The sequence below is a fragment of the Theropithecus gelada genome, chromosome 6 (assembly GCF_003255815.1).
Source record: "Theropithecus gelada isolate Dixy chromosome 6, Tgel_1.0, whole genome shotgun sequence".
Taxonomy (NCBI): domain Eukaryota; kingdom Metazoa; phylum Chordata; class Mammalia; order Primates; family Cercopithecidae; genus Theropithecus; species Theropithecus gelada.
The window spans coordinates 58,632,717-58,645,955 of NC_037673.1; the positions used below are offsets into that span (position 1 = coordinate 58,632,717).

Here is a 13,239-nt window from a genome sequence, read left to right on the forward strand (position 1 = left end):
GTAAGGCACCCTCACACAGCTTCAGAACTAAATGCGCCCCAGCTGGGATGTCCTGACCTGTCACGGCTCTCTCTATTGTGCTCTTCATGCCTTGGTAACCACGTAGACAGAGTGATGTGGATGCTACATGTGTGCACAGATCAATGCATTCATGGTCACAGGCTAGTGCCAGGCACTGTGCTGGGTGCTGGCAATAGATGAAGATGAAAGAAATTTTCTTGCAGACCAGCTTGACTGTTGACCCTTGAAGGCTCTCAGTGGCATTGTCCTGAGCTGAAAGAGTATATCCAGAGGTTACGTGGGACTGAGTGTGTCTTCTAACACCACTTAGCCACCTGGCAGAGAACAGGACACTCATGACTAGACGGGCTCAGGGATGGCTTTGTAGGGTGGATGTGACAGAGGGAGAAGAGTGATAGGGTTTAGGGCTATGGTCCCTAAACTGGAGTGCACACACCCTCAGGGGCTGTATAAAATGCTCCAATGGGAATGGGCAGAAATTACTGAAATACTTGTTATACTGGCCTTCTAAAATCATGTCATTTGTGCCTTTCCATTTTTGTGATACACTTTAAAATGAAGAAAATGTCAGCCCAGTAGTAAAATGTACGCGATTTATGAACATATTGGGGCTATGTGCTCGATTCTTGTCTTGCTTCGTTGCCGGCTGTGCACTACGAAGCAGGTTCATAGTGTGTTGGTTTAGGAAGGGGGCTGTTGTCAAAAATGGGGCTGAAGTGCTGGGCCCTGGAGTGTAGGTGGGAGGGGGAAGGAAGCAAAACCAAAAGGGGGATGAGAGAATGAGGAAATGGGAAGAGCAGGGATGGACGGGCTCAGGGAGATTGAAAGTCAGGGGCCGTGGGTTGAAGGGAACCAGGATCCCAGGAGAGGAGGTTGTGGTGAGGCATCAAGATACAGGTTGAAAATATCTCAGGTGGGACCACTCTAGGCCATTGGCAGGTTAGGGGTGTCACCAGGTGAGGGAGGGAAAGAAAGGGACAGCAAATGTATTGGATGTGCTGCCCACAGGGAGGGACATTGAAGTGTCCATGCCGATGGCAAGATCTAGGACAGAAAAGAAGATGGTAAGTTCCCAAGATGTGAGTGGAAGGTTCAGGTGGTGTTGGGCAACCAGGTGGCTAAGAGAGAGAGAGAGAGAGGGATTTACATACAGGTAGAAGGACACAAAGCCCTTTTCAGTCCCCAGGAGGATGGGGCCATGAAGCACTCCCTACCTGGGGTAGGCTGGGCAGCACCGGGGAGAGCCGCAGTCCCTGCGGACACAGGAAGAGGAAGGAGTGCTCTGCCCTCCCCACGAGCTTGGGTGCGTTGCTCACCCTGGAACCAAGGTCCCAGAGGGCACTGGAAGAGCCTTTGGATGTGAGGGATGCAGCAGGAGTGGGTGTCTCGGGGGTCAGAGCAGCTGGCGGGAGCCTGTGGGAGGGGAGGGGACGGCAGAGGGCTGCTCATGCCGCCTGCGCCTCCAGTGTGCGCTGCCTCCACACACTCTGCTTGGGATTTGTGGAATCGATTTTGTGAGCATCACCAGTTTTTTAACATTATTATTATTGTAAGGAATGTACAAATGTCTTTTCATTCAAAAACACAAAATACGTTATCAGTAGGCATGGACAATGACAACTGCAAACCATCAACCATCCTATACCTTGTCAAATGGAACCCTTTACTGAAACCTGCAACCTGTTCTTTAGTCTCTTTTTTGAAGTGATTTCTCTGAGATTATTGGTGAGAAACACAACTCTGAGCTTCCTGTAACAGTTCCTGAGTAGTGATAAAGCACTATTTAAGGAGTTAGAACTCACCGCCTCCCATGCCACCTCCACCCACTCTGCCTGTGCCAGGGTCCTTTCCTTTAGGATCTTCCTGACACCTTCTTCTCTGAAACAGGTGTTCTCTGTTTCGGGCAGAGAAGCAGCAGCCCTTCCTATACCATAATAGTGACGATTATGCCTGTCCGCCTCCCCACCATCCCTCTCCCCCGTGCAGCCAAAGATCTCCCAGCAGGGCTTCACAACTAACTTCTGAGGGGCTTCGCACAATGTTCTCGGCTGTCAGGGATCCTCCTAACTTCTGCTCTTGTGAAGGTCACTGCAGGCATTTTGAAAGTTTTATAAAACAATTTCTGTATCAGTTTTTTGATCTTTATTAGTTGCAATTCATGAGTCCCAAACTGGAAGACACCGAAACCAAGCCCAGCCACCTCTTAGAAAGAAGCCTCCTTCACAAGCAGCTGGAACCACCTTGAGTGTCTCTGGGGCTGCTTCTTTTTATTCACTCGGCCTCACCTGTCCCACAAGCCCTTGGCATGGCTGTTCCATCTGAAATTTTTGCTGTGTGTTCATTCATACTCGCTAGTATTGACCTTTCTTGAATGTGTTTTTCCATCAGAGACTCATCACCTTTTTTTCAAAGCTGTGGTGGCATCATCTTTGGTCACAATGACTTCTACTTTTTCAAGGCTGAACATCTTCAAGATTTGGAGTGAGCCCCTCCTCTTCAAACACCTGCAAACACATTTAAAAATAAGGTAGTTTCAGGCTATGGTTTTTCTTTAATCTACCAAATTTATTCATAATACATTATGCAGGTGTTTTGATGACAATCCAGAAACCTCTTTAGATACCATATTTCTCTGAAATGTGAGAATGGAAGATCATTGCTATTCCAGGACAAGTCTTGTGCATAGAGCTTTTTATTGCTTTAATTTGCATTATTTCATTTACTCCTCAGAACTCTGTCAGTTAGCAACAGCTTGATCATGCAGATGAGTTAACGGAACCCAGAGGAAACTCGCCCAAAGTTACACAGTTAGCAGTTGGTGGAGCCAGGACTAGATGCTGGGCCTTGACTGTCAGTCCAGTATTCTGTCTACTAGATCGTTCTGTCTTTCACATCATTCTAATCTGAGGACAGGTAGACAGGAAGATCATTCCTGACCAGGAGCATGATGCTTAGACCTAAAAGGGACCCTGTTCTGTATCTAAGTCAACCCCCGTCCTCCTAAATATTCAGTGGATGTTTCTAACTAAGAAAATGCAAGCTATAGGACTGTATACCTATAAATGTTATCCCTGGAAAGAAAAGTAACATTTGGTAAATGTACAAAAAAATATGGAAAAAATTTGCATGTTATCCTTGTGCAGGGGCCATGCTAATCTTCTCTGTACTGTTCCAATTTGAGTCTACGTGCTGTTAAGCAATCTCCAGAATATTTTAAAATGAATCTACTACAATATAAAAGATCAAAGGGTGTCACATAGTAAGCACTGTTTTGTAAAACGTTTGTATAAGTTGCAAACGTGTGTATAAGTGTGAATCAGGATGTAAAGTTTCCTTCTGACTGTGGGTTGTGCCAGCAAATGTTGGGAGCCACTGGTATGGTGGAAAGAGCCTTGAAAGTGGGTTCAAATACTTAGTTCCAGTCTCTGCTCTGCCAGCAACTACCTGTGTGAGTGCGGCCAAGGACGTTATCCCCTCAGGCCCTCCATTTCCTTATTTTTCAAATGAGCAGGTTGGACTAGATTATTTTTGAGTTCCATTCCTCTCAGATTCTATCAGTCTGGGGGTTCTTTCATGGCATCACTGAAACACAGAAGCCTTCTAAATGGGGAGGATGGGTGGAAAGAGGGGACAGGCTCAGAACAGCAAGCAGGAGCCAGGTGCAGCCACGTGACTTTGCCGAAAGCAGTTGCTGCCAGTGCTCATGCTCACTGCCTGTCATCATGTTGGTGGCACCCCTAGATCCTGCTGCCATGAGGGTGTGAATGATGACCACGGTTAAATCCAAATTGGAGCTTGTGGATGGCAGTGGAGGTGAGGACTGCCAAACGCATGCACCTGGTCCCAGGCTTGGCACTGTGAGGGCTCAGAAGCAGTTCTTAATGACAAGCATGATAAATACTCAAAGTGGGAAGCAAAGGAAAGGCAACTTAAATAGAACAAGTTGAAATTTAGGAGACGTATTCCCTCTACAATCTAAGTAGCCCTGGAGTAATAAAGACCTTCTTTGGAAAAAAAAAAATAAGGGAGGGGAGCAATTTCAGCAGATATGTAATGAGAAATTTCTACTGTAACTCCTCTTCTGTTGTAGACTAGCATTTAGTTTTCTGTAAAGAGCAGGGACCTGTTCTCACTTTTCACTCATTTGATGGGTAAGATACAAAGTTAATTTCATGGTGGTAAAACACCCAAGAGGTTGCTTGCTTTCTGTTAATATAGAAGACATCTTTGACATTAACACATAGGAGATTATATACATATACACACACACACACGAGAGCTGATAAATGCATTTAATGCATAAATTATTTATTGGTCTTGGGACGGCATACAACATGACAAGAAATGAGATGTATCTGTGTGATATGCTTGCACATGTAGAAATTGAAGGAGTATTTTTTTTCCTCAGGTAGAAACATAATTCCAGAAAACATTCTGACTTTGAAGAACAAAAGTACAAAGATGTTCCAACAGTTGAATGTTACACTTTTGCAAAATTTCTTATTATTCATTGCATTTGGAAACAGGGCATGGAGAAGAAAATCATCTTTCTCAGCCTAAATCTCTTTAGTATGCTCCAGTTTCATGTCACCGGCTAGGTGAGATTTAATAAGATGTGTCTGTTGGCCTGTACAAAACCTGGCTGACAAGAGCCTTGTGTGTCATGATGCAGATCAAAAGTGGGCTTGGTTGTCGTTCAGCACTGTGTATTTTTAAAGAAATAAATTAATAATTTAACGCCTTTTAGAACTTGTGGAGGGCACCAGACTGACAGCTTGGGGTTGGGGCCTGTCTACTGCCCAGAAGCATAATGAGTGCAAGTCTGGAAATGTCCCCACCCAGCCCACAGGAGAGCCTCCCCCAGTCTTCCTTCCATAAGACCCAAGAGAAAATGTAGCATGGTGGTTGGGTCCCAGCATGACCTGGGGTGTGCAGGAGGCACTCCTGGACAGAGTGGGGAGAAAACGCGCTTATCAGCCCCTCCTTTTGGGTAGGTGGCTGGGGAGATTTAAGAGGTGAGTACCTTTCTGGTCATGACCCATCACTGCTGGAACTAACTAAACCCAGGAACCTCATGTAGGAAGTTGGTGTGGCCACTTCTTCAGTTACTCTATCTACTTTCAAACTACAAAAACAAAAAAATCCAAAACCAAAACAAAAAAATAACTCAGTACAAAGTCTCAGCAGAAAACAAGAAAAACTCCACAGTCTATGCTAACCAAGTGGCTGTTATTTTTGGCTGTGGCTAGGCTGGTGAGATGCTCTTTGGCCGTCTGTCACTATGCACAGCATTCTGACTGGAATTTTAGCGAGCCAGGAAAGGGATGGCTATATTTGGCCTCTGGAAGGGAAGTTGCTGAGATGGAGACCGTACTTTGGGTCATAGGATTTGAGCCAGCAGGAGGGGAAGCAACTTGCCCCATTTCCCATTTTCAGCTGAGGAAGCAGGTGGGACAACACAGCCGAAACCTTTGTCAGGAAGAGGTCTCTAGGTGAACACACCACACTGTTCCCAGAGGAGCTTGTTCCAGCCCAAGGAGACCGGCCTTGGCCTGACTGGCCAGGTGAGTGTGGGCTCAGCTATAGTGCCTGTGAAGCAGGATTATTGCCTCTGTTAGTCTTCATTTAGCCCTTGGCACTGGATCTAGGCCTTCTCCTGGTATTATATTCATGGAAGCATCTAGGACTTGTTTACTAGTTACTATTCATGTGCCCCTATGTTTGCTCCTGGAATGTCAGCATTTTGGTTTACTTTTAGGACTCACAGAGCTTCTACATACAAGGACATTTCAAAATTTTTAAAAATCAGACATTGGACTAGGTTGCCTTCCCCGTTTAAGCTCTAGGTTATGTGTGTGTATATATATATGCACACACACACATATACATACACTATATATATGTACACATATATATATACACACACATAACCTAGAGCTTAAATGGGGAAGGCAACCTATATGTATTATGTATACACACATAACCTAGAGCTTAAACGGGAAGGCAACCTATATAATAAATTATTAAATCTTCAATTATATTATAAAAAGAATGACATTCAAGTCATGATAGAAAAACAAGATTATTGTTTATAGAGATATAACTAAAATATGCATTTTGTAAGGCTCATTGATTTATTTCCAATTCGAGAAGCAACATAGACATACAAAATGGTTCATTAGATATTCATTATACCTCCTTGGCTGCTTTTATTAGAAGTACCCATGGTGCCAATGGCAAGGTTGATATTTTCAGGGGTAGAATCAATGCTTGAAACTCATCAATATCTTATAAGCAGTTTTGGTTTAAGGTATTTTGATGATTTCATTGAAATGTTTTACCCCGTTAAAAAGCTATAACTTAAACTGTGGTGCAGGGCAGGCGCACATTAGATGATAAATGGCTTTGTGTAAGAGATTTCAGATTTGTCAAATCTGCATTAAAGAACTATATTTGAAATTGGTTGGAAGGTTGAGTGAATTCTCTAGGTAAAAATGGCATTTGTTTTATGGATCCCTCTGAAACAATTTCCCAAGAGTTTTCATTTGAATAAATCACATCTAAGTTCAGCACTCCAGAAACAGCTAGAACGGGAGAGTTGCCTTTGCTTTTCTGCTTCCTCTTTTCTGGGAAAAGAGTCAATTTCCTCATCTGTAAAGGGAGTGAGACTAGATAACCTGCAGGTCAAAGTACTTACAGCCTTTCACTTATTAATTCATTCACTTAATGCTTATTTACTGAGCAGGGGTGGGCATGTTCTGGCACTAAAGGAACAGCAACATACAAAACCTAGTCCTTGTTCTGGTGGAGGTGACATCCTACAAGGAGAAAGACAATAAACAGATGAGATAATTTCATGAATAATGTATTGCTATGAAGGCAGGAAAGAGTATTGTGTTTAGAAGTTGTGGGTGGGTGGTGCCTGCAACCTTCTCTGAGAAAGAGTCATTTCAGCTGAAGAGAAGCCAGGAGTGAACATCTAGAGGAAGAGTATTCCAGAGAGAGTAACAGCCAGGGTGAGAGGCAATGCAATAGCATGCTAGGGGAAGAGAAGTGTCCAGGTCTTCCCTTCTTGGGTCTTCCTCCCCTGCCTCTGCTGCAACGGTGAATACTCCGCTGTAAGGAAGTGACTGAGGCCAAGGTGGCTGCAGAAAGAGTACAGAAGGGAGAGAGATCAGAGGATGGGGAACACTGGGGTCAGAGGTGGATAGATCTGTTACAATAGACTAGGCTGCACTGCAATGATGAGTAAGCACCCCATCTCAATGGCTTAACCAAGCACATGTTTCTTTCTTGCTCGTGTTGTGGTCTGATGCCAGTCTGATGCTCCTCTCTGAGTAGGGATACAGATTCTTGCTGTTATGTGTCTCCACCATCGCAGGGTCGTTTATTTTCAGTCTCACAAATTGGAAGGGGAGAATGAGTGGAATATTGTGTTGAATGTTTTAGAGGCCAGCCCTGTACTGGCCACCTGACTAGAATCCAGTGACATGACTCTAATCTAATTGGTGAGCATCGAGTCAGTTTTTGCCAAAAGAGAAAAAGGCATAAAAGAAGGGGTTCTACTGCTCTCCCCAAATCCTTGAAGACTTGCACTGCACATGTACCATCTTGACCAGGAGTGCTGGTGAAGGGGTTCAGATGAGGAGGTAATGTCCTCACAGTGATGACTTCTCATTATCTCCACTAGACAGTACACGGAGAAGAAAGACTGGGGAAAAGGTCACCATTTCAGCCCTTGAAGGGAGCTCAGGAAGATGAGCCTTTCACTTTAAGCTCAAACCAAGTTATTTTGCTGCTTGTTCTGAATCTGGAGGAAGAGCCAGGTTTGATGCGAGAGGCTCCTAACTCCTATTGCCTGGCATTCAAGACTTCCTTCCATCTGTCTTTAGCTCATGTTCTATCCAACATTGCTTCTCACATCTCAGAACATCTGCTCTAGCCAGGCCAGACTTCTCTAGCCTTCCCATCCAATAGAGAATGAACTTCATTCTCCTGTGTTCTCATTCTTCTCTTGCAGTGCCTGGTCCCTCCTCTCCACCCAAATCTTATGAGTCCTTCTTATCTTTGTGGAAGTTTGCTGCCTTGGGGGGCCTCAGCTCTGGGGGATCATATGCATTGTTCCTATGTACCACTGGTGGAATAGGCTGGCTCAAGGGGGTACAGTCACAAAGAGGCTGTACATTTCTCCTACCCAGCTTCAGATATGCTCAGGCAGGTCCCTACTTCCTGTGCTTTGGAGACATCTCGTGCAGATGCCTTGGCTTTCTGGATTACTTCCAACTACTAGAAAAGCCTCAATTCTGATAATGAGATTTCTTTTCAGTGTTAAAGGTCCAGTTCAGCTTAATGTCAAACTTCAATCTCACCTGCAAATCAAAGTTAGTGATATCAGCTGAAGCTCAGGTTCATGCAGTTGGGAAGGAGGGGTTGGTTGGCAATTTTATTCTCTCTCTACCTCATCTCTCTTCTGGCTCTTCCAGGATCCAGGCTGATATTGGTGAGATTCGAGGAAGAGGGACAGAAAAACATCTCACATCAAGATTCTCTCTTGGCTGTGGTTGAGAGGCCATGCAATGCCCTTCATTCTGGCAGAGTTCTTTCATGAGGCACATTTTTGGCAACCCAGAGGAAACTCCTCCCACTCATCACATAACCTTCAACCACTTCTCCCCCTTATTCCGCTCCAGCCACGCTGGCCTTCTTTCCATTCTCAATTCTGGGAAGTTCCTTTCAGCCTCAGAGCCTTGGCATTTTCATTCTCCCTGTCCGGAGTCTGCTGTCCCTCTCTTTTCTAAGTAGCCCCTAGTGATTTTTAAAATCTCAGCTCAAGTGTCAAGTCTTCAGAACACCCTAACATAAACTCTTACCAGGGCAGGCCCTAGTTGTGCACTCTCCCAGCCCCTGTAATGAAGACATTAATTGTATAAACAGCTGTTTAGCATCTCTCTTTCCCACGTGAATGTGAGTTCCAGGAAGGCTTGATAAATTGGTTTGTTAGGCTGTTTTTACATTGCTGTAAAGAAATACCCAAGGCTGGGTAATTTGTAAAGAAAAGAAGTTTAATTGGCTCACGATTCTGCTGGCTGTACAAGCATGGCTGCAACATCTGTCTCTGGTGAGGCTTCAGGAAGCTTACAATCATGGTGGAAGGCAACGAGGAGCCAGCATGTCACATGGTGAGAGCAGAAACAAGAGAGAGAAAAGGGGGAGGTCCCAGAGTTTTAAACAACCAGGTCCCTCATGAACTAACTTGAGTGAGAACTCACTTGTCCCCAAAGGGATGGTGCTAAACTATTAATGAGAGATCTGCCCCCATGATCCAATCACCTCCCCCCAGGCCCAACCTCTAACACTGGGAATCACATTTCAACATGAGATTTGGAGTGGACAGACATCCAAACCACATCAATAGGCGTTTGTAGAAAGAACAAATGAATGTTCCTAATAAGTAAATGAGCACCTCGACATGCCAAGCAGATAGTAGGCACTTAATAATTATTTGTGGAACTGACATGAAATTGAAGGCAGGAGCCATATCTGTTAATTTCTGGATTTGTGATATGACTCAGTTCAATAAATACCTGTTGCCCAGTGTTTTGAATAACCTCATTGGAATTAACACAAATAATGGAGAATTGGCTGCAACATGGTTCTGACCTGCACCTTATGGATGTTCCTCAATGTCAGCAGAAGAATTACTTTTGTCTTTACAAAGAACTACGTCAGCCAAGACAGGATGCTTGCCTTTAATCAGCTGACTTTATATTCTGTAGTCTGGGAGGAGCATGATTGCAGGAAGGGACATGGATAATGTAACCATAGATCCAAAGAATGACAATTTCTAAATAATTTGTCCCTTTGTTCTCTTTAGTGCACTTGTACTTCTATTAGCCCAACCAATCCAATTCTTGGTTCCCCAAACAGGGTCACCATATGTACCTTCAACCTGACTTGTATGAAGACTTGTTTTATTAGTCACAATTAGTTGCAGGTGCAAAGACTGGGGGCACAACTAACTGTGTCTGGAATCACCTCCTCACATATGCAATTAAACACTTGCACACTCAGAATTAGGTTCAAGTGGCTAATTGCACCCGGAAGTAGGTAATTGCAGGTGCAATTAGCTACAAGTGCAATTTTTCACCCGAGACTAATTGCTCCCAAAGTAAGGAGATAGGGATTGGAAATTCAGCACCGAATGTATGTGTGGTTATTGCAACCACCTGTGATTTTAATAGTCGCTCCCCCCTCCCCACCCCGACTTATAGTGTGGTGGCCTCCCTTTGGTCTTTTTGAATAGCTAAATTGCTTAACTCCTTCTGTATATTTGTTCTACAGCATTCTCTTTCCAGCTGGGTATTCTTTTCCTTACTTAGACTCTCTTTCTTCAGAATGTATTTATTTTGTTCTGTAATCCCTGGCTATTTAAAGACCATATATTCCTCCATTGTTTAACTGTATCTAAAACTTCTCAGAATCTAAGTAAATAATGGTCAATAACTTGAACAGCTTAGTGGATGGTAACCATCAAGTAGCTCTTGAACACTGTTCCTTGGGGAATATCATTTAAACATAACAGATGTAAAGCTCTTTTTCCCATCCGTGGTGACAAGGAGATGGATCACTCTGTCAAAGCACACAGAAACCTGTCTTCACTAGCAGGTTTAATTTTTTCCTACTAGCTTTTCTCCTGTATCAGTAAAAGTCCAATCAGGAGAGCACCATCTTTTTATTATTTTTATTTTATTTTATTTTATTTTATTTTTTAGATAGAGACTTGCTTTGTCACCCAGGTTGGAGCACAGTGGCACGATCTTGGCTCACTGCAACCTCTGCCTTCTGAGTTCAAGCAATTATCCTGCTTCAGCCTCCCAGGTAGCTGGGATTACAGGCACCTATCACCACGCTCAGCTAAATTTTTGGATTTTTAGTAGAGACAGGGTTTCACCATGTTGGCCACGCTGGTTTCGAAATCCTGACCTCAAGTGATCCATCCACCTCATCCTCCCAAAGTGCTAGGATTACAGGCGTGAACCACCACGCCTGGCCAGTTTTTTAAATTTTTTAATGACTACAAAATGAAAGCATAATTGGAAAAAAATTCAATGAATTTAATTTAAATTGAATACACTTAAAATAACCAAGGAAACCAGAACTGTTAATACTACTACAGAAAATCTTTTGATCATGTAAACATTATTTAAGTAAGCTGTTTATCACCAAAGTTATTTTAACAGAGATAATTTAATAAAGGGGATTATTAGGTTAGTATTAGGAATGAAAAGGCAAAAAAGGAAGCCTGAGATATCTCAGTGATAGTAACTGCAGGGAGCAGCTACCACTCCAAGGGCTGAGGAAACAAAGCAAGAGCCTGGAGTTAATCGAACCTAGATGCTTAGGGGAAGGGCCCAGCAAAGCTGGAACACAGGCCTCTGGTGGAGGGTTTTCCCAGGCTGGTGCGGAACCTCAGCAGCTTGAGGAGGGATCACATAGAGTTGGGACTCAGAGCTCTTAAGCGGGGACACCGTCCAACTGGTTTTGTACCCTTGGAATTTGGAGAAGAAAGCCGGCAGAGCTGGGACCCACAATGTTGAGTGGGGCTTCCTCCCAGGTGGTCCTAAACTGTGAGCAACCCACTAAACACTGCAGCGCTATTTATAAAACAGAAAAAAGTGCCTGCAGGATGTGCCCTGAGAGTGGGGCTGGTAGTCTTTTGTTGGATCCAACCAGGACGAAGCATGTTTTGATATGAGCAGGTAAAAAAGGGGCATGAAGTTAGTGAATCAGAGCCTTTGCAGGTGTGTGTTTATGTGTCTTCTTTTCTCTGCATTCGGCATTTTCCTTTGCATGATTTTATTCTCATTGTATCACGGTGAAAATACGGGCATGTGTGAGAGAGACAGAGAGAGAGAGAAAAAGAATATCATAGTGAGTGCAAGCCAGTGGTGGTCATAAGATGGTGATCTTAGCAGGTGTGCACAGCTGGCTCTGCCCAGTGATCTGCAGCAGATTTCATTTCCTCATAGCTCACCTGGCTGGTTAATCTCCTTTTGCCCTTTCCTGCTGTGAGAATTCATGGCCAGCCTGAGGCCAACCTCCTGACTTCTGTGGAGTGCTGACTCCTCCACTTCCCTGCTTAGTCACTCTGAGGTGGAACAGGATCCCACTTGCTAAGCTAGTGGCTGCCTCTGCTGAATGCCAATCTGAAGGGGCGATCAACCCCTTTGAACTCCCTCTGGCTATTGAGTCTGCCATTGTTCAGACCCTGCAGTGTGCATGGACCGGTGACAAAGCCCGGGTGAGGAAGCAAGAGATGACAACCGGAGGGGAACAGGGGAGGGCAGGAAGGCCTTTGACTTGGCCTGGACACCTGGCGACGCTTTATGGCCCCAGACAGACTCTCCTGCTCCAAGATCCAGCCCAGGGGCTGTGAAGGTCACTCGGCGCTCGCCGCCCATGGGAAGGAAGTGTATCCTCGGGCAGCAGAGCCAGGCTCCTTAATTACTGCTTCAGCTGAGCATTTCTACTTGGAAAGGAGAGCAAATGTTCCTTTGCCCTTGCCACCCTGCTTAGTTGCAACTTAGGCCTCTCAAGAAGGAACATAAATATTAGGGAAGTCAGGCCACCTACCAATGGTTTGGGCTAAGAAAAACATTTTTTTTCTTCTCAGGAAAGTGAATAAAACCACATGATGGAAAATGTTGGAAATAGAGGAAAGAGAACAACAGCTTTAAAAAATCGGAGTAACCTGTACTAGTCACTAACAGCATTTGAAGGTGTTTTTACCCACTCCTCCCCTGTGCAAATAGTTCATTCATTCATTCTCTAAGTGTTAGTTGGGTGTCTACCATTGCCACTTGCTGGAGATAGGACCCTGAACAAAATAGATCAAAAGTCTAGCTCCTACGGAGCTTCTATTCTTGGTAGGGGGAGAGGGGCACGTCTTGCATATTCAATTTCTTATCCTGTTGTCATTTGTCAGTTGATCTTAGGAGCACTTCCCTTGTCATTGCATTGTCTTCATACCCATTATTCTGATGATTGCTTGCTTTTCCGAGTGAATGGATCAGACTCCACTTAACCACCTCACTACTGTCCAGTGGTTTCCCATTTGCACAGTTTTAAATAATGCCGTGGTTAGTATATTTGTGTAGGCGGATTAAAAAACCCATTTGCACAGTTTTAAATAATGCTGTGGTTACTATATTTGTGTAG

General features: G+C 44.2%; 1 protein-coding gene and 1 pseudogene across 1 annotated transcript in view; one reads left to right on the forward strand and one right to left on the reverse strand.

Annotated features, from left to right (window-relative positions):
* Positions 1–3,126: 3,126 nt before the first annotated feature.
* Positions 3,127–3,221, reverse strand: LOC112627189 (annotated as a pseudogene).
* A 567-nt stretch (positions 3,222–3,788) lies between these two features.
* C6H5orf64 (chromosome 6 C5orf64 homolog) overlaps positions 3,789–13,239 on the forward strand; it is a 46,314-nt gene continuing 36,863 nt past the window's right edge. Inside the window, exon 1 of the mRNA XM_025389397.1 lies at positions 3,789–3,834. Coding sequence (XP_025245182.1) covers positions 3,789–3,834 — 46 coding nt within the window. The remainder of the gene's footprint in view (positions 3,835–13,239) is intronic.